The sequence below is a fragment of the Chiloscyllium plagiosum genome, unplaced genomic scaffold (assembly GCF_037043375.1).
Source record: "Chiloscyllium plagiosum isolate Xiang-an unplaced genomic scaffold, Cpla_swu_hap1 HiC_scaffold_3, whole genome shotgun sequence".
Lineage (NCBI taxonomy): Eukaryota > Metazoa > Chordata > Chondrichthyes > Orectolobiformes > Hemiscylliidae > Chiloscyllium > Chiloscyllium plagiosum.
The window spans coordinates 33457822-33484752 of record NW_028270141.1 but is presented as its reverse complement, the minus strand read 5'-3'; the positions used below and the strand labels follow the sequence as shown (position 1 = coordinate 33484752).

Genomic DNA, 26931 nt, shown 5'->3' with positions numbered 1-26931 from the left:
CTGGTCTTAATCCTCTGCACTAGACTTATGATATTTAAGTGCAGATCAGATATTCTCAACTTGGATTTAAAATTGTAACCGATTAAAATTTTGCAGTTGTATCACATTGGTGCCCATTGACAACTGCTGCAATGCTTTTTTTTCCATTAAGTGCTTGTGCTTTATTGTTCGCAGCCCTTTAGCCTGGGTTTTGCACCATTCTGATACATTTTCTATCCTTTTCCCTTTGGGACTGCTGATGCCAATCTGATTGCATTTTGTCTGATTCCTCAGACCTTGCACCATATAATTGCCCAAGTATGATGAAATGTAGCCCATGTTGGTTTTGTTCTAAGCTTTGTTTCCACCCCAGGGCTGGTTTGTCTTTTGGCATAAGAGTACAGCTGCTAGCTGTTTCAGTTCCTACAAGAAGTAAGTAAGGACTGCAGATGGTGGAGATCAGAGTGAAAGAGGGTGAGGCTCATTCCTGATGAAGGGCATGTGCCTGAAACGTTGATTTTCCTGCTCCTCAGATGCTGCCTGACTGGCTCTGCTTTTCCAGTACTCTTCGGCTCAGCTCCTACAAGCCTGAATTTGACTGATAGCCATTCAAACTCTTTCAGCGCCTGACTGACAAGCTGATCCTTTCTGAAATGTTTCTGCAAGTAAAGCAGCAACTCACTTTTTTGCAGGAATTTCTTTGTTCCTATCTCTTTGAATTCCTTATGGTTCTCATCACAGTTGGTTACTTTACTCAAATGTGTCCACCATCACAAACATGTTATAATAGTGATGAAAAGAGGTGACCACCAAGTACTTGCAGTTGGGATAGGGAGTAGCCACCAATCATTCTTTCTATGTTGGTCTATGGTCTTTCTAGCAGTTTGGGGCAAAAGGTGTATTATAAATAAGTCTCAGCAGAAGACATATTTATTTTTGGGTAACAAAATAATGTCTATTACATCTTAGCCGTGATGTGGAGGTGCCGGCGTTGGTCTGGTGTGAACAAAGTTAAAAATCACACAGCACCAGGTTATAGTCCAACAGGTTTATTTGGAAGTACAAGCTTTCAAAGCGCTGCTCCTTCATCAGGTAGCTATCTAACAAAGGAGCAGCACTCTGAAAGCTTGTACTTCCAAATAAACCTGTTGGACTATAACTTGGTTGTGTGAGATATTTAACTTTATTACATCTTAATACTATATACAGGTTACTTGATACTGATAAGAACATGAGGAGTCAAAGACATGCATATCTTCAACTTCACTGAATGCCCCATCCTCTGCCTAGTGGCTGTGTTATACATCAGAATGGGCAAAACCTTGGCTTGGCTCAGATTAACCCGAAGGTATATGTTACCTTGTGTAACACAACCATATTCACTTGACATTTAATGGCACTTCTATAACTGAATTCTTCATTATCAATGCTCGCTGGTTACCAGTGACCAGAGGTTAAACTGTTTCAGATCTATAAGAGTCACTGGAGTGAAGAAAGGGTCACTGGACTCAAAACATTAACTTTGTTTTCTCACCAAGATACTGCCAGATTTTCAACATTTTCTGTTTTACATTGGCCACAAAAGCAGGTTAAGGGCTGGAAATTCCAAGTATAGGAGCTCCACATTTCACTCTCTAAAGCCTGTCAACCATCGGTAAGGCCTGAGTCACGAATATGATAGAATATTTCCCATATTCCCCATTGACATCATCTAGAACAAACTGGCAACACATCCATTCTCTACCACCAATTTACAGTGACAGTATGCACTGCAGCAACTCATGCAGGCTCTTTTGACAGCATCTTCCAAATCCACAACCTCTAACACCTAGTAGGACCACAAACTGCAAGTTCCCTTCCAAACCACACTCCAACCTGACTTGAAAAAACACTGTGATTCTTCATTGTCACAGGGTCAACATCTCCCTTCCAAACAATACTGAGAGTGTCCCTACATCATATGGACCATCGGAGTTTGAGAAGGCAGCTCACCACCTTCCTCAGGACCATTACAGATGGGCAATAAATACTGGTTGAGCCAGTGACAGTCACATCAAATGAATGACTTTTAAAAATTCAATGCTTGCTTTTTTTTCCAATAGCTCCTTGTTTTCTATGATGTCACTGAGCTTTAGCTAAGAAACTGACACCAGCAAAATGTTTTCATAATACCATAAATTCAAATGAGGGAACGTCTCCATGACGACCCCATTCTTTGGGACTGCCTGCTGTTCTGATTGCAGCCACCACTCCATTCTGGCGCTACTGGGGCAACAGAGCTGCCAGCCTCTGAGAATGGTAGCAATCTGTATTCAGATTCAGTAATATAACTGGGGGCCATGGTCTGACAGATAGGCTGCCAAACCACCCTGTCCATTAGGAATGTGGGAAATATGGCACCCTGCAAGCCCATAATACCTGCAAATAAAATCTCCAAACTCACATCATTCTTGATTTTACCTATACATGATGGCAAAGGGTTGTCCCATACTCTCCGATCTCCACTCAGGCACGTCAGTGTATTGCTTCCATGCAGTGTATATCCCGGGTTGCAGCTGTATAAGATTACAGTGTCGGCAAAGTGCCCTCCATCTCGCAGCTTGTAGCCGTAATTAGGAGTTCCTGGATCCTCGCACTTCACCAAATCAAAGCCTGTGAACAAGAAATTTTTCGCTGAAATTAGTTTTCATTGCTCAACAGAGACATGAAACCATGACAGAAAGAATTACATCACAACAGAATCAATCTTACTGCCACCTGTAAAACCATGCCCTATGCATGCTCCATTCGCCCGGGTGTGATGTGAGTTATAGGAGCAGTGTCTTTTGACTTTTGTCATTTTTCACTCTGTGATTGCTAGCAGAAACCCTCGACATCATCACTAGCTCAAAGCACTATTTCATTCTTCAGAAATTACAGTGGCACAACACTCATGTTCAAAATACATTGCTTGCCATTTAATTCACTGATAAATGGAATACAAAACACATTGCTAAGTCTACTGCCTAGAATCACTTGAGTGTGTCAAGCAGCCCAGTAACCATGGAGAAAATTTCACACATATGCCCATGCCCACACTTGGCATGTTACTTATGTAAAACAGCTAATAAACTTTTAAACTCTGCTACTTTAATATTTAAGTGATAATGGGGCTAACTTTAAACATGAATAGACAGAAAAATAATCTGGTATGACTTAGTCGACTGCCCTTTACACTCCACCAGAGTTTCAGCAAGGAGAAACCTCAGATGGGTTACATTACTGACAAAGAAGTCAATATCATTTGTTTTTTACCAAAGCTAATGTTGTAAGTGTCCACATTTCCCAATCAAAATGATAACTGCAAAACTGGCTGTGAGATATAGTTGAAGCTTTGTTTGGGAAATTTACTATTAAGTAAGACTAAGACCGCAAATTCCTCTCCCACGTGATTGAAGATGCCCTGCAATGCAATTCATCCACATCCCACGCCTCCACCCAAGAACACCACCCCTCCAACCGCAACAAGGACAGAACCCCTCAGTCCTCACCTTCAACCCCACCAACTTCCGCATAAATCGCATTGTCCGTTGACATTTCTGCCACCTCCAAACAGACCCCACTACCAGGGTATATCCCCACCCCTACTCACTTTCTGCAAAGACCATTCCCTCACGACTACCTGGTCAAGTCCATGTCCCCCAACAACCCACCATCCCCTCCTGGCACCTTCGCCTGCCACCGCAGGAATTGCAAAACCTGCGTCTACACCTCTGTCCAAAGCCCCAAAGGAGCCTTCCACATCCATCAAAATTTCACCTGCACTTCCACACATGTGGGTGCCATGGTGGCTCAGTGGTTAGCACTGCTGCCTGACAGCACTAGGGTCCCAGGTTCAATTCCAACCTCAGGCGACTGTCTGTGTGGAGTTTGCACATTCTCCCATTGTCTGCGTGAGTTTCCTCCCGGTGCTCTGGTTTCCTCCTACAGTCCAAAGATAGGCAGATCAGGTGAATTGGCCATGCTAAATTGCCCATAGTGTTAGGTGCATTAGTCAGAGGGAAATGGGTCTGGGTGGGTTACTCTTTGGAGGGTCGCTGTAAACTTGTTGGGCTGAAGGGCCTGTTTCTACACCGCAGAGAATCTAATCTAATGTCATTTATTGTATCCGTTGCTCCCGATGTGGGAGACCGGACGCCTTCTCGCAGACCGCTTCAGAGAACATCTCTGGGACACCCACACCAATCAACCCCACCACCCCATGGCCAAACATGTCAACTTCCCCTCCCCCTCCCCTTCCTGCTCCCAGTCCCCCCACCCCCACCTTGCCGAGGACGTGCAGGTCCTGGGCCTCCTCCACTGCCACTCCCTTACCACCTGACATCTGGAGGGAGAACACTTCATCTTCCGCATCGAGACCCTTCAAACCCACGGCATCAATGTGAACTTCACCAGTTTCCTCATTTCCCTCCCTCCCACTTTATCTCAGTTCCCACCTTCCAGTTCAGCACCATCCTCATGATCTGTCCCACCTATCAATCTACCTTCCCACCAATCCACTCCACCCTCCTCTCCAACCTCTCACCTTTACCCCCCCCCCACTCCATTCATCTATTGCACTCTCAGCTACCTTCTCTCTGGCCCCACCCTCCTCCCATTTATCACTCCATCCCAGAGGCTCCCAGCCTCATTCCTGATGAAGGCTTTTGCCCGAAACATCGATTTTCCTGCTCCTTGGATACTGCCTGATCTGCTGTACCTTTCCAGCACCACTCTAATCTTGACTCTAACCTCCAGCATCTGCACTACCCACTTCTGCCTTATTGACTTTTACAGACCAATTACTATAAATTGTCCAAAACGTATTTAAATGGATTTGAACTTCAGCTTTTGATCAGCAGAGAGTTTTATGTACCCAAATAAAACATGAGAAATCTAAAAAAAATTGATAATGTGTACTTGATGGTCAGTGCTGAGCAACAGAGATGAGTAAAGGCTGTTTCTTGACTTGGAGCTTAGCAAATCTCTCCAAGTTCTCCTGCTCCTGTTATGTATTCTTGTTATGTGGTCTGTGGATGCAGTTAATAACTTTCAAATGTTAATAAAAATGACAACAATAATAATAATTGGTGAAAGTTATGATGTCACCAAGTCAGGGCACAACATTTAGTCATTTAAAACAGGTTTTTAAAAACTTATTCTGCTCTCAAATGACCCATTTTTTTGTTCAACAGAAACAGCTAAGGAAAGAGAATTTTGGCAGCAGCACTGTTAGCATGTATCCCAGCATCGCAGTGCATGGGGTCAATCCTAATGAATATCATGAAGATTTGTTTTTCTGGAAATGCTCGGATTCTAAGGATTCATACTCAAATAGGTTTTCGACATTTGTTACAAGTTGAAACTAACTAAAATCAACACAAACGAAATGCACTCTAATCCAGAACTTCTTCAACTCAAGGATTTCGGTAGCAGCTTTTACCATAACTACACCTTGACGAAGAATTTGTGGCTGCACATTTTAAACTCATATCCAGCCATTGGCACTGAAAACACATCTAAAACAAAAGGCCTGATTGCAGCTTGAAATTCAACCCTGCGACTCATTTACATTACTTTGACAAGCTGCCAGTACCTGTTGTGCTCGAAAAACAGCTCACCCATATTAATTAGAAGAATGTCAAGCTTGTTAGGTGCTTTGGGGCCAATTTTAAGTTCTGTGGGGGTGTACTCCTGCTGCTCACGGCATCATTATGACTTTTTTTCTTAAGATGTTTGTTCTTCCAAAAAAAAAAGCCTCAATTTCAGAGTCATCAGCCAAATGATAATATTCAACACCAACACTGAGCTCCAAACTACAGATTTCCCCTTTCTTGGTGTCAATTTGAATCTGGCATCAAACTAAAGGGATCTTCCAGCATTCAGCAGTGATAATCAGCTCTTCAATGAATGCATTTTCACAAACTGCAAACCAACAATTAATCATCGTGAAATACACAGGAACAAAACTGAGGCATCAGTCAGCCTTTCTGTCCCTTAGGTCTCCTCCACCATTCAGTTAGGTCATGGTTAGCCATGATGTGGAGGTGCTGGTGTTGGACTGGATTGGACAAAGTCAATAGTCATACGAAACCAAGTTATAGTCCAACAGGTTTATTTTAAATCACAAGCTTTTGGAGTGTAGCTACATTCCGAAAGCTTGTGATTTCAAATAAGCCTGTTGGATTATAAGGTGGTGTCATGTGACTTTTGACTTACATCAATGCTGATCCACCTCAATGCCATTTTCTTGCACTTAACCCCAGATCCCACCAAGATCCAGCAATCCATTGATTTTTACCATGAACACACTTAATATCTGAACCTCCACAGCCCTCCATAGTAGTGAACCCCTAATGTTTACTCACCTTTGAGTGAAGATACACTTCTTCTTTTCTCAGTTCTAAGTGGTCTACCTCTTATTTCTATACCACTCCCCTCCTATGGCAAGTATGCTTTCCTTCGTGAAGGTGACCAAACATTGTCTCTATATAATTGCAGAAGAACATCTTTCCTCCTGAACTCAAGCTTTCCTGTATTAAAGGCCATCATGTTATTTGCCTTCCCAATTGCTTGTTGTTTCTGTGTGCTAGTTTTGAGTGACTCATGAACAAGGACATTGAGTTCCCTTTGGATACCCAATGCCCACCTAAATGGATACTTCCTCATTTTCCCACATTGTATTCCATCTGCCATGTCCCTGTCCAATCACTCAGTCTGTCTAAACCTTCTTAAACCTCTTTGCATCCTCCTCACAACTCACATTCCCACCTGGTTTAGTATCATCAACAAACTTAGACAGATAACATTTTTGGCCTTCAGCCAAAGGATTGATCCAGACTGTGAACAGTTAGCGTGGACCAAAGACAGGATGGTAAAAATAGAAACGAACCAACAGCTATGTGTCAGTCTGCACCTTCCCTTCCCAACTGTGCTGACTTTCCCATGGATGGGAAGGAATGTGGTAGGTAGTGGGGTTTCTCAAGATTTCCCAGGGGTCCGTCAGCCATTTGAAATCTCTGAAGCAGACCAACCTCCAAGCCAGCTTTAACAAGGCTGACAGTGCTGAATCAGTTTTGATTGATAGAAAGAAAAATATAATTTTGCCAAGAACCTCTTAATACCCTATATGATGTCCCAGCTCTCCATTTATTCTGCCAAGATGACAAAATTGATCATGTCCTTTGTAAGGCCATGTTCAGAAAATGACTCACTTCCCTGGTTTCCCAGCTCCATTCCCAATCCTCTGGCTACTAAATGGGTGGTACACCAGTCACTGGGATCACTGAGATGTTGATCCTTTGAATATCCAGTCCTAGAAACAGCTAAGGTACAAATGATTGCTTCCAAGTCATCACATCATACCCAAACAAACCGCCTTCAGAACGATGTAGGTTAGCTCCTATATTTAGGCTCCTTTCTAAAATTTTGTCATTACGTCCAAAAGACCACCTTCAGGAGATGTGACACACACTCATAGTTGTGGTAAACACAGGCCAAACTCCCTTCTATTTGCATTGAGGTCAATTATAAGATATATAACAGCAACCATGCTTGTGACCTATCCAGCAATATTCCCCAGATGTGTACAAGGTTTGAAAGAACATTCCCAGTGGTGAGCCCTTTCTGTGCAATGTATTTATGATGACATTCTCCATGGGGTAGATGGTCTTACTTGCTGTGTCCATAGGTATTGGAAAATTTCAACAAAACGGTCTTGCAAATTGAAAATTACTGCCTGCTCAGTGAGCTCCTGTTGTTTGACAGAAAGCAAGGGGGAAAGCAAATACAAACATACATGTAAGTGATGAAGTACTCTGAGAAAAAAAATGTTGATATTCATCCCCTTTGTTATTATGCACCCTCAGGGATTCTGCTTGCTTTTCATTTTCAAAGAATTGAATCAAGTGACGTCGGAATTCCCAGGATTTAGATACTCTCCACATGCCTGTTTGATACGTAAGTGCTGATGCAGTGACCTTCAAGAGACTGATTTCTGTGTTGTTTTCAAAAGTCCTCAATGCCACTAAATAAATATTAAAGAATGCAACAAGATACAATTGTAGAGACATCTCGTTTGTGAGAAACTGCTTAAAGGCATCTTTGTTCTGTGTCTGGTATTATTATACCCAGCCCAGCACAATAAATATTGGCAAGAAAAATATAAATTGCTGGAAAAACTCAGCAAGTCTGGCAGCATCTATGAAGAGAAATTGGAGTTAATGTTTCAGGTCCAGTGAGCCTTCCTCAGAACAGGTCACACGTATGAATGTTGGTGCTAATACAGGTTCCTGGAAAAGTTAGGTGCTCCAATCACTAACATTAATATTCCTCAACTTGATGACAATAGAAAGATGCAGTGGGGAAGCTAATGGTTCACAGATAAATTAGCACAGAGAGAGACTTTGTGGCAATATAGAAAAAGGGAGGAAAGGACAGAAAGGGAGGAATGTTTGCATCTTGTTTGCAGTGGAAAGAAGTCATCAAAGTTAGTTAAGAAATTGACTATAGGTTCATGCACTGCTTCATAACCAAATACATTTCAAACTAGTGAACATAAACTATAATATGTTAAACTTTAGAGCTGCATTATAGAGTCATAGAGATGTACAGCATGGAAACAGACCCTTCGGTTCAACTCGTCCATGCTAACCAGATGTCATAAATTAATCTAATCGCATTTGCCAGCACTTGGCCCATATCCCTTTAAACCTTTGCTATTCTTATACACATCCAGATGCCTTTTAAATATTGTAATTGGACCAGCCTCTACCACTTCCTCTGGCAGCTCATTCCATACATGCACCACCCTTTGCGTGAAAATTTGAACTTTAGGTTCGTTTTAAATCTTTCCCCAGTCACCCTAAACCTCTAGTTCTGGACTCGCCCAACCCAGGAAAAAGACCTTGTCTATTTACCCTATCCATAGCCCTCATGATTATCCAAACATTTATAAGGTCACTCCTCAGTCTCTGATGCCCTGGGGAAAACAGCCCCAGTCTATTCAGCCTCTCCCTATAGCTCAAACCCTCCAAACCTGGCAACATCCTTGCAAATCTTTTCTGAACCCTTACAAATTTCACAATGTCCTTCATATAGCAGCGAGACCAGAATGTACACAATACTCAAAAAGTGGCCTAACCAATGTCCTGTATAGCCACAACATGACTTCCCAACTCCTATATTCAATGCTCTGACCAATAAAGGAAAGCACACCTCCTTCACTATTCTGTCTACCTGAGACTCCACGTTCAAGAAACTATGAACTTCAAGGTCTCTTTGCTCAGTATAACTTCCCAAGACCTTACTATTAAGTGTTTAAGTCCTGCCCTGATTTGCTTTCCAAAATTCAGCACCTCAGTTTATCCAAATTAAATTCCATCTGCCACTCATCGGCCCATTGGCCCATCCGATCAAGATCCTGTTGTAATCGGAGGTAACTTTCTTTGCTGCCCACTACATCTCCAATTTTGGTGTCATCTGCAAACTTACCAATTGCGCCTCCTATGTTCACATCCAAATCATTTACATGAATGATGAAAAGCAGTGGACCCAGCATTAATCCTTATGGTACACCAGTGGTCACAGGTCTACGGTCTGAAAAGCAACCCTCCACCACTAACCTTTACCTTCTACCTTTCAGCCACCTTTTATAACTTTTGCCATTAGATTACGAAATACTTTCTTACTTTAAAACAGTGTGTGCATTACAGAAATACTGTAAGTGGCTATAACATGATATAAATGCAAATCCTTTCTTTCCATCATGATTTTACAGTAAATGGTTTGTATCATAATCCCAGCTAATGATGCGCCAGGACAACTCCAATTCTAGCATGGAAACTAGTTTTGACAGATTATTTTTAAAGTGCTCCCAATTTTTACTCTGAACTTTTTCACGTGAATACTCACAAAATTGAGAGCTTAGAATTTCTCAGTTTCGGATCACCTGCAGGTTTCTAACCAAATCCTTATGGTCAGGAATCTGGAAAAACTAAACTCCTGCTGAGGTAATTTATTACACAACGTCTCTGCCTTCACAGTTCGAAAAACAAATGTGAGTATTTCAAGCTGAGATAGCTAAGTTACTGACCAGTAACTTTTAGGGAATCAAGGGCTATAGGAAAGGCCAGGAAAGTAGACATGGAGAGCATTGGATCAGCCATGACCCTATTAAATGGCAGAGCAAGCTTAAGGAACCAAACAACTTACTCCTGTTCTTAGGTTGTATAGTCCCAATTTCCTGAATTCCTCTGAAAACTCTTTCCGAGGAGAAAAAATACATCAATTTCTGACTGCAATCATGTCTACTCCAAACTGCCCTAAAAATCTTTTGATCTCTGGCTTTTCAAAAGAATAACAATCCTTCCTTATTCTGAACTGAAAACAAGCTAATGACACGTTTTCATGAACACATGAGATATATCAACAGCCATTCATTTTCTAAGCCATGTTGGATTAGTTCACAGTTCCAGAAGGACTTTCTGACCTTGTTTCTTTTTGAAAAAAAGGAAAACCCTCACAAAAGTAACCCGAAAAGGAAAAAAAAAAAACACTTGTGAGTGATACGTAATGGTGCAACTTGTCTATATTCTTCAAAATAGAGCTCCAGTACATCCAGCACATTCATTTCCAAATATTACTGTGCTTTTTAAATACTGTTTTCCTAACATCCTATTGTCACTAATTTGAATTTTGAACTCTAAACATTACACAAATGAGGTCACAGACCAGTCAGTTAAAGCATTTAGAGTGATGCAGTTGATAATTCAATCTGTCCCAGGGAAGTGTACTAACAAGTCAGACAGTGTTTTTTCCCCCTCAGAAGCACAGGCTTCAAAGCAGCTTAAGCATCAGAGACACCTTCTCCTCTATCTACATTTTGAACTGCATGTTTAGTGCAAATCTCATTAACGCTGATTGACCTGTTTGCTAATTAATTTAGCCACTTGAAAAAGTAGTGGAATATAGTTTAACATATAGGTTAATCCGATTAGAAAGTGCTACCAGCACCCAAGATGGGTTTCTTACAGAACTAAAGCAATGCTGTTGCAGTAAAAGCAAAAGGCATGTTTTATTCAGGAAACAAAGAACACAAGGGTCTAAAACAACATGCACAGTGGGATAGATTTTTGTCTTCACAATCTCAGCAGTAATTTAGCAAAAAGGATCATTTGCCTTTGGTAAAAAAAACGATTCTCATTCCTTGATTTGTAGTAGAATTATAATGAGGCAGGTTATCCATAAAATGTGATAATACAAATTATTATCTCAGCAGTGAAGTTGAAAATTCACTCGAGTATATTCTATGATATCAGTGCAATTCACAAATAGTTCCTCCTCCCTTTCATTGGTTCCAAAATAATGCCAAACCATCAGATGACCATATTAATAGATTTTGTTTTCACTGTTTTGAATAACTGATCTCAGAAGGTTCAAAGTCAATGGGATTTTGAAACTCATCTTTTTGGATCCACTATATAAATGTAATTCTTAAAGTAGAAGTGTTTTGATCCTTTCATAAAACAAGTTGAAATAATCCCTGCCACAGGATAGGCAAGCTCAGTTATAGAGGCTGAACACAAGATACACAGGTCTGTGATCATGAATTCTCACCTAAACACTTCAATTCAATTGCTTCACAGCCAATTTCTTAGATATCAGGTAATTGGTAGATCATAGCATTACAATACACCTTAGCTGAAACTGGATTTGCAATTCAACAAGTGGCACAAAAAGGCATCCTTGTATTAATATTGCTGCATATATGTGCCTCTGGCTAACATTTTCCTGACTGTTCACTCAGAGCTGGACAAGTTTGGATGCTAACTACACACTAATAGCACAAATGGTGCAAGGGAAAGGGATTCAAGTTGCGAGGATATTGGGACCGATTCTGGGGAGGTGCAACAGTACAAGATGGATGGGTCACACCTTGGCAGAATTGGAATTGATGTCCTGGGGGAGAGCTTAAACTAAAATGGCAGGGCAATTGGTAAAGAGGGAAACAAAGGAAAAAAAGACAAAAGCCAGAATTGGCAGAGAATTCAAGCCACAGTGCAAAATAATGTAAACAGAATTAAAAATGCTCAGACAACAAAACTTAAGGCACTGTGTCTTAATGCATGGAGCATTTGCAATAAAGTGAATGAAGTTGCCACACAAAGATATAAACTGATACAATACAGTTTGGATTAGAGAGACATGGCTGCAGGGTGACATGGGATGGGAACTGAATACCACAGCATCAGGAGGTGCTGTGGGGGCATGGGCATATGTTGGTAGTGGAGGTGGAGTGGACCAGAGTATCCTGGAGAGAATGCCAACAAGGGAGGGGAATGTGATTGGTATCTTCTAGAAGTGGCAGAAATGGTAACTTATGATTCTTTGCATGTAGAGGGTGATGGTGTTGGAACTGAGGACCAGATGGACCTTATCAGTGTTGTGGGGTGGGCTGGGGAGGGAAGGGGCGAGGGCAGAGTCTGTTTGAAAAACAGCACCTGGGGACTTGCCAACCCATGGTTTCATCAGTTTGGTCAGCAACACTTCTCAAGATTTAGATGCACTTTTCTCCTTTCAGACTGAATGGAAGAATCACGTATCCTATGGTCACTATTATATTAGGGTGCCTTCACTCAGAGGTCTGCAATTATTCTAATCACAATGCACACTATTAAGTCCAGAATAAGATATCCACTAGTTGGTTCCAGAACATGCAGTTCTCAGCCTCTCTCAAAAGTATTTTATGAATTCCTTTTGCAGGTTACCATTGCCAATCTAACCTTTCCAGATTACACACAAATTATTGACATTTTTATTACAAACACACCCGAATGTTTCTTCTTCCTTACTTTGTTCTATGTGCTGACTACTGTTAGAATGGCTGAAAGGCCATTCCTATGAGCAACTTCTTCTCCCCAGTATTCCTCACCTTCAATATATTCAGCATCCTAACATCTTGAACCAAACCAGTCTGTAATCAATCTACCAATGCCATCCTTGCTCAACAATGTTACTCCTCCACGTATACCCTACTTTCAATTTTTCTCGAATATCATACACCCCTTACAGCTTGCACATGCTGTTAACTGTGATCAATGATGACACTCTCGTCACTTTAAAAACAATTGTAAATACTCGCTGAAAGACATCCTTATTTTTGTGCAGAACAAGGTGGCACCCAATGAAAGGCAATAACTAGAAGGGAGCTTGCATGCCTATCAGTCCTAACCACCATGAAGTACAGTTCAGAAAGAACCAAAAATGGTGATCTTCCTTGCAAAGCGCAGCTCCTCCTCACCCACACACACTTTTCATTTTCCAATGGATAATGGGAATATATCTTGCATACCTTCCTCTCCTGATTGATAAGTGAGAAAAATGACAATAGTAAGAGTAGTGTATAGATCCCCAATAGCAGCCACGCCCTGTCCACCTCCCTTCCCTCTCCAATTGCAACTCATCCAAGCATCTACTGCCCATATCCTAACTTGTTCCAAGTTCTGTTCACCTATCCCTATGCTCATTGACCCGCATAAACTCAATTTTATAATTCCTACACTGTAGTATAAATCCATGCTTGGCCTTACCTCTTCCTATTTCTGTAATCTCCTCTTGCCTAGCAACTCTCAAGATACCAATTCTGGTCTACTGCAGATACAACTAATATTGGTCCTCATTAATTGGCCGACCTCTCTCTCTCTCTCTCTCTCTCTCTCTCACAATCATTAAAGAGCTCCTTAGCGTCTACCTCTTGGTTTCAACTCCACTCTTAATAACTGTATGGGTCCCAATATTAAACTGCCGCATTTTAAACAGCTTAGGATATCCTAACATAGTTAAAGGTATTGAAGAAATCAAAGTGCTAGTGTTCTAAGAATCAACAATGGGGTTTTTAAAATACTGTCGCAAAAATATATCAACAAACCCTGAATGTCAGTCTATTTATAGTTTGCTAAAACAAGGAATACCATTTAATATTTAACAACTATTGTGCATGTTGTGTGAATGTGTGTGTGTGTTTTTGGGGGGAGGAAGGGGGTGGAGCGAGGTCAGTGGTGGGTGGTCATTGTTGGAGGTAAAATTTCCTCTTTACATGAGCTGTAGAAAGATCAAAAATGTTTTCACAATTTTGTGACATCTAGCCCACAGGCTAAAACATCCATGTCTTGTATGTAACACCACAACACATCTGTTAAGAACTGAACATTCAGTACCAACTCTGAACAAGACAACAGAAGCAGACCTTGCATTTATATGGTGAATTCACTTACTTGCATATGTTAACTCAAATCCATGGCCAGTCCCTGTTCCATTTGTATTAAACTCCAACCATATATGGTTTGATGTGCTATTTAACACAACTCCCAGCAATTCAGATTCAGTAAACACTCCAAGGGACCGATATGTGTTGTCTCTTCCATCATACACCTAAAATAGTAGCAGATAGAAGTTTCCAGTTGTTAACGGTATGTTAATTATATTCTTAATTTACACAGGTGAAGAGCATTGTTAAATTAAGTACCACGCATAAAAGAGGGATTGCTGAGACATGTGGGTAACAGGAAGCAAACAATAGAAGTATTCATCTCTAGTTTTATTTATTTTAACATTTACTAGTTCAGATTTGTTGCGACACACCTTTGCAGCAAGGCTTCTAGCCCAGACGTAGAGAGACAACTACTGCACCACAAGAGTCATAATTTCCAATTTTATACTTTTTGATTTGGGATAAATTTAATACCTAGGAGAAAGTGAGGACTGCAGATGCTGGAGATCAGAGCTGAAACATGTGTTGCTGGAAAAGCGCAGCAGGTCAGGCAGCATCCAAGGAGCAGGAGAATCGACATTTCGGGCATAAGTCCTTCTTCAGGTAGGCCACTGAGTCTGCGCCACCATTCCATCAGACCATGGCTGATCTGATAATCCTCAACTCTGCTTTCTTAGCTATTCCCACAATGCTTGACTCACTTAATAATTAGTAATCTGTCTATTTCAGCCTTGAATATAATCAAGGCCTTGTGAGGTCAAGAATTCCACAGATTTACCATTCTCCAAGTGAAATAAAAATCCTCTTTATTTCTTGCCCTAAAGGGTAACTCCTTATCCTAAGGTCATGCTCTCTGGTCCTAGATTTTCCCACAAGGGGAAGCAACTGCTCAGTATCTAAAATGTCAAGTTCCCCATGAATCTTACATGTTTCAATAAGGTCACCTCTCATTCTCCTGAATTCTAATGAGTACAGACCCAATATATTCAACTTCTTTTCTCAGTATCTCATACTAGTGAATCTAGACTGCCTATAAAGCCAACATATCTTTCATCAGAAAAAGGGACCACAACTGTTCACATAATGCATGTAGGTCTAAAAATGCCTTGCATAGTTTTCACACATTTTCCCTATTTTTATACTCAATTTCCTTTGAAATAAAGGCCAACAGTCCATTTGCTTTCCTTATTTCTCACTGAACTTGGATGCTAGCTATTTTGTGATTCATTCTCTAGGACCCACCAATTCCGCTGTGCTGCGACTTTCTTCAGTCTTTGTCCATTCAAATAATATTCAGCTCTTCAATTTTTCCTGCTAAAGTGCAAACGTGTCATTTTCCCACACTATATTCCGTTGGCAAGTTTTTTGCCCATTCACTTAACCTACCCATGTTTCTCTGTCAACCCCTGTAATCTTCACTGTTTTCCTCCCCCATCTATTTTTGTGTCATCTGCAAGCTTGATGACAGTACAATCACTTTCATCATACAAGTCATTCATATAAATTGGATGTAATTGTTAACCTGGCATGGAACCCTTTACTGTCCTGAAATTTCCTTCTCCATCCAAACACTTTGTCTTCTGTTAGTTACCCAATCCTCTATTCATGGTGGTATACTACACCAACATATTTTTTAAGTAGTGTTAGGTTCAGTATCTTTTTGAATGCCTTTTGAAAATCCAAATATATTACATTGACTGGATACCCTTCAGTTACCCTGCTTGTTTCCTTCTCAAGGAATTGTAATTAATTTGTCATTTTTCCCCCATCATTAAGTCATGCTGACTCTGCCATTTATCTAAATGCCTGCTGCTACATGCTTTTATAATAGACTCCAACATTTTTCAATGACAGAAGTTATGTTAACTGACCTATGTGAAAGCATCCATAATTCTTTTTTACTGGATTGACAAGCTCAGTTTAAAATAATGCATTCACTCGCTTTCTGTACTTAAACAAAAAAAAATTATTGCGAACTGTCCAATCTATGTAAGTAAATAAACACAAATTACTAATTTATAACTCTGCATAACTTCAACTCTACTGTTTTTAAATTGTTCCCTTTCACAACCAGACAGACATTTAAAGTTTGCAAACAGTGTAAAAAAGAAACATGGAAGAGCTTCATAGGATCAAAGTGGATCGTAGGAATTGACATTGTTTTATTTTGGTTTCTTCCGATTCCTTTCTGTACTTTCGCAGTAGGTCATTATTTGTACACCAATGCTGTCTTTCATTCACAGGTTGAGAATTTTCCTCATTTAGCATCTTTGAAAGTGACTTTTCCTTGTCATTTCAACTAAGTAAAGAAATTTGTGAGGAAAGCTAATTGAGGACCCAGTTAGCTGTTATGGAATCTTTCTGGTCCCTCCATACTGGAGAGAGACACAGGGAGAGATTAATTGATGATTTATCTTTGAAAGCTAGATGGTTTCCCATTGCACTGGCCCAATACAAGCCATGGTCACATGGTCAGGAACCAAACAATACCTTGTTGCCAAGCAACTATCTCCTCATTCACAGCCCATCATCTCTCTGCTATCTTTGGTGTCTCAGCTCCAGGAAAATAGCAACAAATGACAATGTACTCCAATAAGCAGGATTTCAAAGCTGTGACATTGCTTTACAGTCTCCTTGGTTTAAAGCAGTATTTTCCTTTTTTTTGGAAAGATAAAGGAAATTAAAATGTGATATTTACAAAACATACAATCTAATTATTGGTTTGTCCTTTTAATACTCGAAATCCTCATAACATGTGAAGAAAGTGAAACTGAAAATAACTGGTGATAATTTTAACATTGATCATGGTGCAAAATGATATCGAATTAGTTAACCCTGACACATCCCGACTAATATTCCTTTCCATTCAAGTTAAAATTGCCACAAGAAGTGAGAAATTATTCGCGGTATGAAACTAATGAAGTTGGATTTTGATGCATTGATAACACGATATTGATAACATTGATAATAAGAATAATAGTTTTGTACCATGATATCCATTATTATACTGAGTACGAGAAAGAGAGGACTGCAGATGCTGGAGATCAGAGTCAAAAAGTGTGATGCTGTAAATGCACACCAGGTCAGGCAGCATCTGAGAAGCAGGAGAATCGATGTTTCAGGCATAAGCCCTTCATCAGGAATGTGGGAGGCATGGGTGGGAAGGGGGCCAAGAGATAAATTGGAAGGGGGTGGGGTTGGGGGAAATGTAGCTGGGAAGGCAAGGTGGATGCAGGTGGGGGGTGATGTTGATAGGTCGGAGCGGAGGATGGAATGGATAGATGGGAAGGAAGATGGACAGGTAGGACAGTTCAAGAGTGCAATGCTGAGTTGGAGGGCTGGATGTGGGATGAGGTGGGGGGAGGGGAGATGTGGAAAATGGTGAAATCGACATTGATACCATGTGGTTGAAGGCTTCCAAGGCAGAAGGTGAGGCGTTCTTCCTCCAGGTGTCGGGTGGCTAGGATTTGGCAATAGAGGAAGCCCACAACTTGCATGCCCTTGGCTGAGTGGAAGGGGGAGTTGAAGTGATCTGTCACAGGGCAGTCGTAGAGTTGTTTGGTGCATGTGTCCCAGAGATGTTCTCTGAAATGCTCCGTGAGTTGGCATCCTGTCTATCCAATGTAGAGGAGACCTCATCGAGAGCAACCGACACAGTAGGTGAGGTGTTTGAATGTGCAGGAAAATCTCTGCTGGATGTAGAAGGATTATTTGGGGCCTTGGATCGAGGTGAGGGGGAAGTATGTACATAGCTTTTGCACTCTCGTGGTGGCAAGGGAAGGTGCTGGGAATGGAGGGTGGGTTGGTGGGGAACATATACCTAATGAGGGAGTCGTGAAGGGAATGGTCTCTACGGAATGCTGAAGGGGTATGGAAGGAAATCTATCTCTGGTGATGGTGTCTGACTGTGGGTGGCTGAAATGATGAAGGATGATCCACTGAATCTGGACATGAGTGGGATGGCACTGCACCACCCTCTTACCTGTCCACCTTCCTTCCCACCTATCTGCTCCACCCTCCACTTCAACTTATCACCATCACCCCACCTGTATCCACTTTGCCTTCACAGCTACCTTCTCCCCCAGCCCCAGCCCCAGATCCCAATTTATCTCTCAGCCCCCTTCACCCCACCCCACATCCCTGATGAAAGACTTATACCTGAAACGTCGATTCTCCTGCCATTCGGATGCTGCCTGACCTGCTGTGCTTTTCCAGCACCACACTCTCGGCTCTGATCTCCAGCATCTGAAGTCCTCACTTTCTCCTAGCCATTGTAAACTTACTGTGAAGCCTCTTCCAAGGATGTCCACCTTGAAGAAGTTCTCCACCTCCCTCCACAAAGATCTCAGTGAGTCTCTCTCTCACTGCAACCCACCAAGTCATCTCCTCTGTTCTGAAGCTCTTCAACCACATCCTGAAGCAGACCTGCTACCACAGCCATATCTCCTTCCTCAGCACCTGTCTATGCAAACGACCTATCCCACATGGACTCCAGATTACATTCAAGCCATCACAGTTTGGACCTGACCAGGACAACCAGTACCTACAGCAAATCCAAAGCCTCCCGAAATGGTTCTCCCTCTGGATCCTCTGCTCCACACTCGCAGCCTTGCGCTACCACCTACTGTCCCTGCAGTCAGCCCTGCCCCAGCTCACCGCCATACTCCACCAGATCTGCAATGGACCCTTGCTGTTCTTCATCCTGAGAAGGATCCACACATGCAACAAATGTTTTTCTCTAGCTTAACAGACATCAAGGTACATAAAGTACACCAAACTCTTACATACTTACCTCCGAACCCAGGATTCCTCAATCATTTCAGAACCTTCTCCTCGGACACCATTAGCCACATGGCCTCTACAGCCACCATGACTGTGGCAAATGATGACATCACTTTTGTGCCAGCCATCTCAGAGACTGCAGCCATAGGGGACTAAAGCATCACCGTGCTCGCTGCCAGGACCAGCACCTCCGTGATCACCGCCAGGACCCACCACCTCCGTGATCTCCGCGAGGACCCACCACCTCTGTGAATGCTGCCATGACCTACCGTCTCAGTGATCGCTGCCAGGAACTCTGCCTCCATGATCGCTGCCAGGACCCACCTCCTCCATGATTCCCACCAGTATCACCTGCTCAACGATTGCCGCCAGGTCCACCACAAATGCTTCCATCATGTCACTTCCGCCCCCATGGTTGCCATCGTCTTAGCCACTTCCACCCCCAACGGACTTCACTGACTGAAATACCAGCGACAAACACACAGCCGCCACTGAAGACACCGCAGACATCATACACAACATCACTTCAGCCACCATGGATGCCACCAAGTGCACCGCTTCTGCCCCTCTGACCACCATGGTGTACGCCACTTCTTTGGTGAGTCACCCATGATACCATGACCACACCCACTTCAGTGACAGTCTCCACCCCCACTCCCAACTCCAGCTCTACACCAGGTCCTAGCCCCCAGCCCTGCCGTGTTTTTACCACCCTCCCCCACCAACCGAGTTCCCCTTTACTGAGGATGAATGATCAGTCCTCAGTAAAGGTCTCACCTTCATTCCATTACGCTGCTGGGTCAACAAATTCCACACGTGTTGCGACATTGAATTTTTCTTCCAACACCTCCATCTCCAGGCTTACCTTTTCCATCAGGACTCCCACCCAACCCCCGAGGACCCCTTCTCCTACCTCCAACGTACTGCATCCACTCGGACACCCCGTACTGGTCTGTTATCCACCCTAGACTTCTTCATCTGTAACTACCGCCGTGATATTGACCACCTCAACCTGTCCACCACCTCACCCACTCCACCCTCTCATCCTTGCAAAGCGCAGGCCTCCAATCCCTTTGCTCCAGCCCCTCCTCACCATCAAACTCGTGGACAAGGGGGAAGCAATGGTAGTTTGGCACACTGACATCTATACTGCTGAAGCCAGGTGCTAACTTGCGGACACTTCCTCCTACTGCACCCTCGACCACAACTTCACCTCCCAGACCATCCACAACCTCATCACCTCAGGGGATCTCCCATCCACAGCCTCCAATCTCATAGTCTGGAAACCCCACACCGCCCAGTTCTAGCTCCTACCCAAAATTCACAAACCTGACTGCCCAGTTGACCCATCGAGTTGGCCTGCTCCTGCCCCACTGAACTTATCTCCTCATGTCTTGACACCATCCTGTCCCCTTGACCAAGGAACCCCTGACATACATTTGGGACACCACTCATGCACTTCATCATCCCCATGACTTTCATTTCCCCAGCCCCCAACACCTCATCTTCACCATGGACATCCAGTCCATGTACACGCCCATCCGCCATGACGAAGGCATCCAAGCCCTCCATTTTTTTCCTCTCCTGTCAGCCCAACCAGTACCCGTCCACCAACATAATCATTTGATTGGCTGAACTGGTACTCACCCTCAACCTTCCCACTTCGTTCAGACCAAAGGGGTAGCTATGCCTGTCTCTTCATCAGATACGTGGGACAGTCCATCTTCCATGGTTATACCGGCACCATAACCCAACCTTTTTCTCTGCTACATTGATGGCTATATCAACGCCACCTTGTGCTCCCACGAGGAGATTTAACAGTTCATAAACTTCACGAATACTTCCACCCTTCCACGCTGATCTCAAATTCACCTGGACCAACTCGGACACCTCCCTCCCCTTCCTGGACCTCTCTGTCTCCATTTCCGGTGACCAACTCAACACAAACATCTACTTCAAACCCACCAACTCCCACAGCTACCTGGAGTAGACCTCCTCCCAAACCCCCTCCTATAAAAACACTATCCCTTACTTCCATTCCCTCTGCCTCTACCATATCTGCTCCCAGGAGGCACAATTCCACTACAGGACATCTCAGATGGCCTCCTACTTTAAGGATTGTAATTTTCCCTCCCACATGGTCAACAATGCCCTCCAGTACGTCTCCTCCACTTCCCACACCTCCGCCCTTGAATCCCACCCCTTCAACTACAAGAAGATTAGAAACCCCTCCGGTCCTCTCCTTCCATCCCACCAGCCTCCAGATACAGTGCATCATCCTCTTGTCATTTCCATCATCTACAGTAAGACCCCACCACCAGAGATACACTTTCCCTCTGTGACTCCCTCGTTAGGTCTAAGCCCCCCTTCCAACCCACTCTCCACTCCTGGCATCGTCCATTACTGCCGCAGGAGGTGTAAAACCTACGGCCACACCTCTCCCCTCACTTCCATCCAAAGTCCCAAAGGATCCTCCCACATCCAGCAGAGATTTTCCTGCACATCCAAACATCTCATCTACTATGTCCTTTGCTCATGATGTGGTCTCCTCTACATTGGAGACACAGGATGTCCAACTCACAGAACATTTCAGAGAACACCTGTGGGACACATGCACCAAACAACCCCAACGTCCTGTGGCCAACTACATCAACTCCTCCTCCCATTCCACCAAGGAGATGCAAGTCCTGAGCCTCCTCAACCACCAAATGCTAGCCACCCAACGCCTGATCGTCTGCCTTGGGACCCTCCAACCACACATTATCAACATTGATTTCACGAGTTTTCTCATCTCCTCTCCCCCCACCTCATCCCAGATCCAATCCTCCAACTCGGAATTGCCCTCTTGAACTGTCCTACCTGCCCATCTTCCTGCCCACCTATCTGCTCCATCCTCTGCTCTCTATCCCCATCACCCCTCACCTACATCCATCTATATCCTTCCAGCCACCTCCCCCCAGCCCCAGCCTCTCCTCGCATTTATCTCTCTGTCCTCTTCCCCACCGACATTCCTAATGTAGGGTTCAGAAACATCGATTCTCTTGCTCTTCGGATGCTGCCTGACCTGCTGTGCTTTTACTGCAACACACATTTATACTGAGTATGGGTCATTTTCCTAGAATGCACGTTTCATCAATGTGATTTGGCTGTAACACAGTTGGTGAATTGGGGAATTTCTTTTTTAAAAACGTGAACCCCAGTTGGTTAGGATGGAATTCCATTTCCAGTTACATTAAAGACCACTCTCAGTGTTTACTTCAGGTCAAACAAAAGAGGTTGGGTGGCAGGGCAAATTTTTCCTCACCTTATCGTTGATATCTTTGAGCAAGTTTTTAAAAATTATTGCAGGAGTAAAGATTTGGATTTCAAAACTCTCTTCATTCTGGACAATGCATTAGGCCATCCTCCCACCATTGGTGAGCTTTCTGAAAACATCAAAATATTATTTCTACCTCTGAACACATCCTCTCTCATTCAACCCATGGACCAGGGTGCAATAGCAGCCTTTAAAGTTTATTATTTAAGGCACACATTCAGGAAGCTAATTGCAGCTACTGGGGAGATAATGAGGATAGTGTTCTTCAATTTTGGAAGAGTTTTAACATTAAGAATGCTATTGACACTATTGTGGAGGCCTGGGGTGATGTCAGTAAGGACTGCTTACATGCAGTTTCTTGCAGGAAGCTTCTCCTAGATTTTCTTCATGATTTTAAAGGCTTTGAACAATCAGAGGAGCTTCCAGCAATCAAAGAACATTGTGTTGCTCTTGTAAAGCAAGTTGGATTTGAAGAAATAGAGACTGATCTGAAAGAACTTGTTGCTGTGGGGAAAATTGAAGCTCGAGATAAAGACAATGAAGTCCAGCTACAGCACCATGCAAACTCCCCACTTCTTGTTTGTCTTCTATGCTGAGAGAAACTGAGAAGCAGTTGCAGCTCTCAGAAGATAATGACTATAAAACAGAACGCAGCAGGATAGCAGTTTGTGGCATAAAATCTTATCTGGCACCCTATGAGCAACTTCTTCATGAGAGAGGAATGATAGCAAAGCAGCAAAAACCAGGTGCCTTTTTTAAGCCAACCCCCCCCCCCGAAACAGTCTGAGGACAATGAACTACAGCCTCCACTTCTGGACTAAATATTTTCTTTTGTCATAATCCTGTACCCAGAACTGCACCTAAAAGTAATAATGATGCTGATGATGGCCCTCAGCCCCTGTCTTAATAAAGTCCTGCAACTCAGCAAACTCAGAAAGCCCTTAAAGTGCTAAATATATTGTATTATTTCATTTAAACATAGGATTTTAACATTTACATAGACTTGCTATCATTTATGTTTGGCCAGCTACTATTTTTGTTTCAATTTTTACTGATATCTTTAGTGGTTCGCCTCAAATCCTGTTTTTCCTACAGGCCCTATTATTTCTACTGTGCGATTTTCATAACATGAGGTCTCAAGAGAACACAACTACCGTATTATAGCAGAACAGACTGTAATGCCATTGCAGTTTGTGTAAAATTTTCAATTAATTTTAACCTCTGACTAACTAGTAAGCAGCCTAGCAGAACAAGTCTCTGTGAATGCTGATATTGCCAATGAAAATAAGGAAAGCATCACTCATATCACTCATATTGAAAAATGACTTTGCATTCACATTTACAAGATAGGTCAGCACATCAGACATACTGAGGAAACTAATATTGAACCAGTGTCTGAAATTTAACACAATCAATTTGAGAAAAATAATAGTAATGAAGAAATAAATGGACTAAAGAGCTATAAATCCCTAAGATCAAGTGTTTTTCAGCTTTGAAAAATAGGCGAGAACATTAAGCTAAACTGTGGATATTGGAACTCTGGAACAAAAACAGAAATTGTTGGAGAAACTCAGCAGGTCTGCCAACACCTGTGATGCTGAGTCGCTCCAGCACTTTCCGTTTATGTTGTAGGTTACAACATTTCATAAGATTTGTACTGAGCAATAATCTTAATTCAGAGACAGTTCCTCTTGATGAGAATATCAGGAAAGAGAGAGAGAGAGAGTGTGGGTGCATGTGTATTTGCTTGACTTGACTGTCCTTCAGAATATTGCCAAACTTCAATCCCTGTTTCCAGCTAAAATAGAATCAGTCTGCCTCCTTACTCTTCCCCATCGTAAAGCTAAGCTTCATTGATCCTCAAATAATCAATGTTTATTATCAGGGAATTGCTGGAAACTGAGAAGAGGTGACTGAATAGCTTGAAAACTTTCAGCTTATTAGAGAAAGCCCATATAGATTTGTTGTCTAGCTTCACAGAACAGCTGCAGAGAAGTCAAGACTAAAACAATGGATCACAGTCTCAGAGAAAGGGGTCAGCCATTTATGACTGATGTAAGGAGAAATGTCTTCACTCAAAACATTATGACTGTTTGGATTTCCATATCTCAGGCAGAGATGGATGTCTAGTTATATAGTGTATTGAAGTCATAGATCAATAGAGGTTAATCAACCTTTGAACATTGAAAGAATTAACGGACATTGAGAACAACCGCAAAGTTGGAATGGAGAGAGAGATCAATAGTGATGATCTTACTGAATTGTGAAACAAGCACAAAGGAACTGCAGACTGCCTTTGCATTCATCAAAGAGTCAAGTATATACTCTTTAAGAAATCCTGTCCAGAATAAAGGGCAATTGTCATGAACGAAATGAGGCCAATGCTGTCTGTCAATACTGCAATTTTAAATGTAGAAAATAGAACACCATTATTCAGCTATCCACAGACTTAATACTTAGGGCTCTTGTATAAACATCCAGATACTTCATCTTATCCTCACAAAACTATCAATGCTACCATCCTGATTGGCTCCCTCTTCCCATCTCCAACTATTCAACTATGGAAGCTGCATCACCCACACACAGTGCAGCATTGTTATGCTGCCATCTCCCACAGGGCAAGCTGACACAAGAAAGAAACAGAAGAGTACTGGCATGGAGAAAAAAAACCTGCAACTCTTGAACTGTACAATAACAATAACATTCTGCTTCATAGTGTGTCAAATCATTAACAACTCACTGTACAAAACTCACTCTTATGTCTCCTCAAATTGCCAGTTAACTTAGACTGAATTTACTGGTTCTTGCACAAATTCCAGAAGGTTGTCTATGTTGATGACATTGTACATCTGAGGCAGATATCAACTCTAAGGAAAGGAAATAGAGCATTACATCTTGGACCTCTTGAAAAGCTACTTCCAGGGCTGCAACAAGGCCAAATCCACCGAAGACAGCTCTGTCATCATCCCATCTGAATAACAACGTTGTTCAGAAAGAAAGGGGAAAAACAAGCAGCAAGCTGCCTCACTAAATGAAATTATACCAATTAAAATTAAATAAATTTCATTTGAATGTGTAAATATCTCCAGAATTTTCTCAGGATGGCTGTCTTGATCCAACAGTGCCTAGTGTTCCTCGCTGGGCCAGCTGCCTCTGGTAATTAACAGCTGATTATCAAAGATCAGGACATAACTCTGTGAAAGTGACAGAGACTCCGCTGTGACCCAATCAATGTGAGGGGCAACAATAAAAAGAAAATGTGCAACTATTAATAAATTGTGATATAAATGGGGAAAGGTAATAAAGGGATACATTCTAAATAAGTGATCTTAATTGTGATATTGGAGCATTTCTGGAACCTTGTGGTATATGCTACCTCTATGTGGTATTGGGTAAGGGTTGTTTGAGTTAGTTCACTACTACCGATCCTTGTTTGCCCAGAGCCTATTGAGTAAATACCGATTGAGAACACACCACTGTATGGTATCTACAGAAGAAGCTCTGTTCTTAGTTAATGCATAATCATACTAAATCCAACATTTGGTCAGGCATAATTACTAGCACCTTAGGCACCTTGCACAGATGTGGCTTCTCCTTACCAAGGCTTGACTGGAGCACTTTGTCCCCTTCCACAGACTCAGTGTGACATCAATACAAGAGGTGGAGCCAATGTAATTAGAACACAAACCACTTCAGAATCATTATCTTTACAACAGTAACAAAACACAATTAACACCCCTTAGTTTGAGATTATGTAAAAGATTTTGGTTTGAAACTGTCTTCGCCTCAATGCAATGGTTATTCTAACAAAATAACAAAAAAACTTTTAGCCCAAACAATAAATGCTTGTTTCAGTGCAGATGAGAAGTGGGGAACTGTGCATGCTGAGATTAAAAACTCATGACATCAGGTTAGAGTCCAACAGATTTATTTGAAATCACAACTTTTGGAGCACTGCCCCTTCGTTAGGAGAAGTGAAGAAAAGCATACAGGCACAGAATTTATAGGTGACCTTCAAGATACACTACAAAACAGCATCACCAAGTAGAAACTGATAGCCAAGTTCTGTACCCATGAAGACAGCCTCAACCCTGACCTTAGATTCATGTCGTGCTACACATAACACCACCACACTGTTTTGTATTTGTAAAATCTTCCTTACTGTCTTTGAAAACTTGCTATGACCTCTCCACCTTAATTAGATTGTACAATTTTGGATGACTTGTCACTTTGGCTATATACCTCGACTTGTGACCCTTCCAACTATCATATTATTCCAGTCATCTGGTTTGTCTCCAGTACCACATTATTTTTATTTTTCTCAAATTATCTCTCTGCATCAATTAATTGGATTACAGGTCATCCCCTTCACTCGCTATTTGGATATTGATACTTTATGCACATCGTCTGACACTTTTGATCACCTGCAGAGACTTGTTATTTGACACTGCATTCACACTATATGAACGATCTTTTGATCTCTCTGCCCATTGATCTCCCTGCCGATAAATTCTGTGCCTGTATGCTTTTCTTCATTTCACCTGATGAAGGGGCAGCACTCTGGAAG

At 42.2% G+C, this 26931-nt stretch overlaps 1 protein-coding gene across 4 annotated transcripts in view; it reads right to left on the bottom strand.

Moving 5' to 3' along the window:
• The window catches only part of LOC122548600 (CUB and sushi domain-containing protein 1-like), a 2407075-nt gene that overhangs the window by 457261 nt on the left and 1922883 nt on the right, over window positions 1–26931 (bottom strand). For all 4 annotated transcript variants that reach the window (XM_087978377.1, XM_087978362.1, XM_087978369.1 and 1 more), the window contains exons 23-24: window positions 14271–14427; window positions 2440–2631 (exon numbers count right to left, since the gene is read on the bottom strand). In XM_087978377.1, the coding sequence (XP_087834503.1) occupies window positions 2440–2631; window positions 14271–14427 (349 nt within the window). The remainder of the gene's footprint in view (window positions 1–2439; window positions 2632–14270; window positions 14428–26931) is intronic.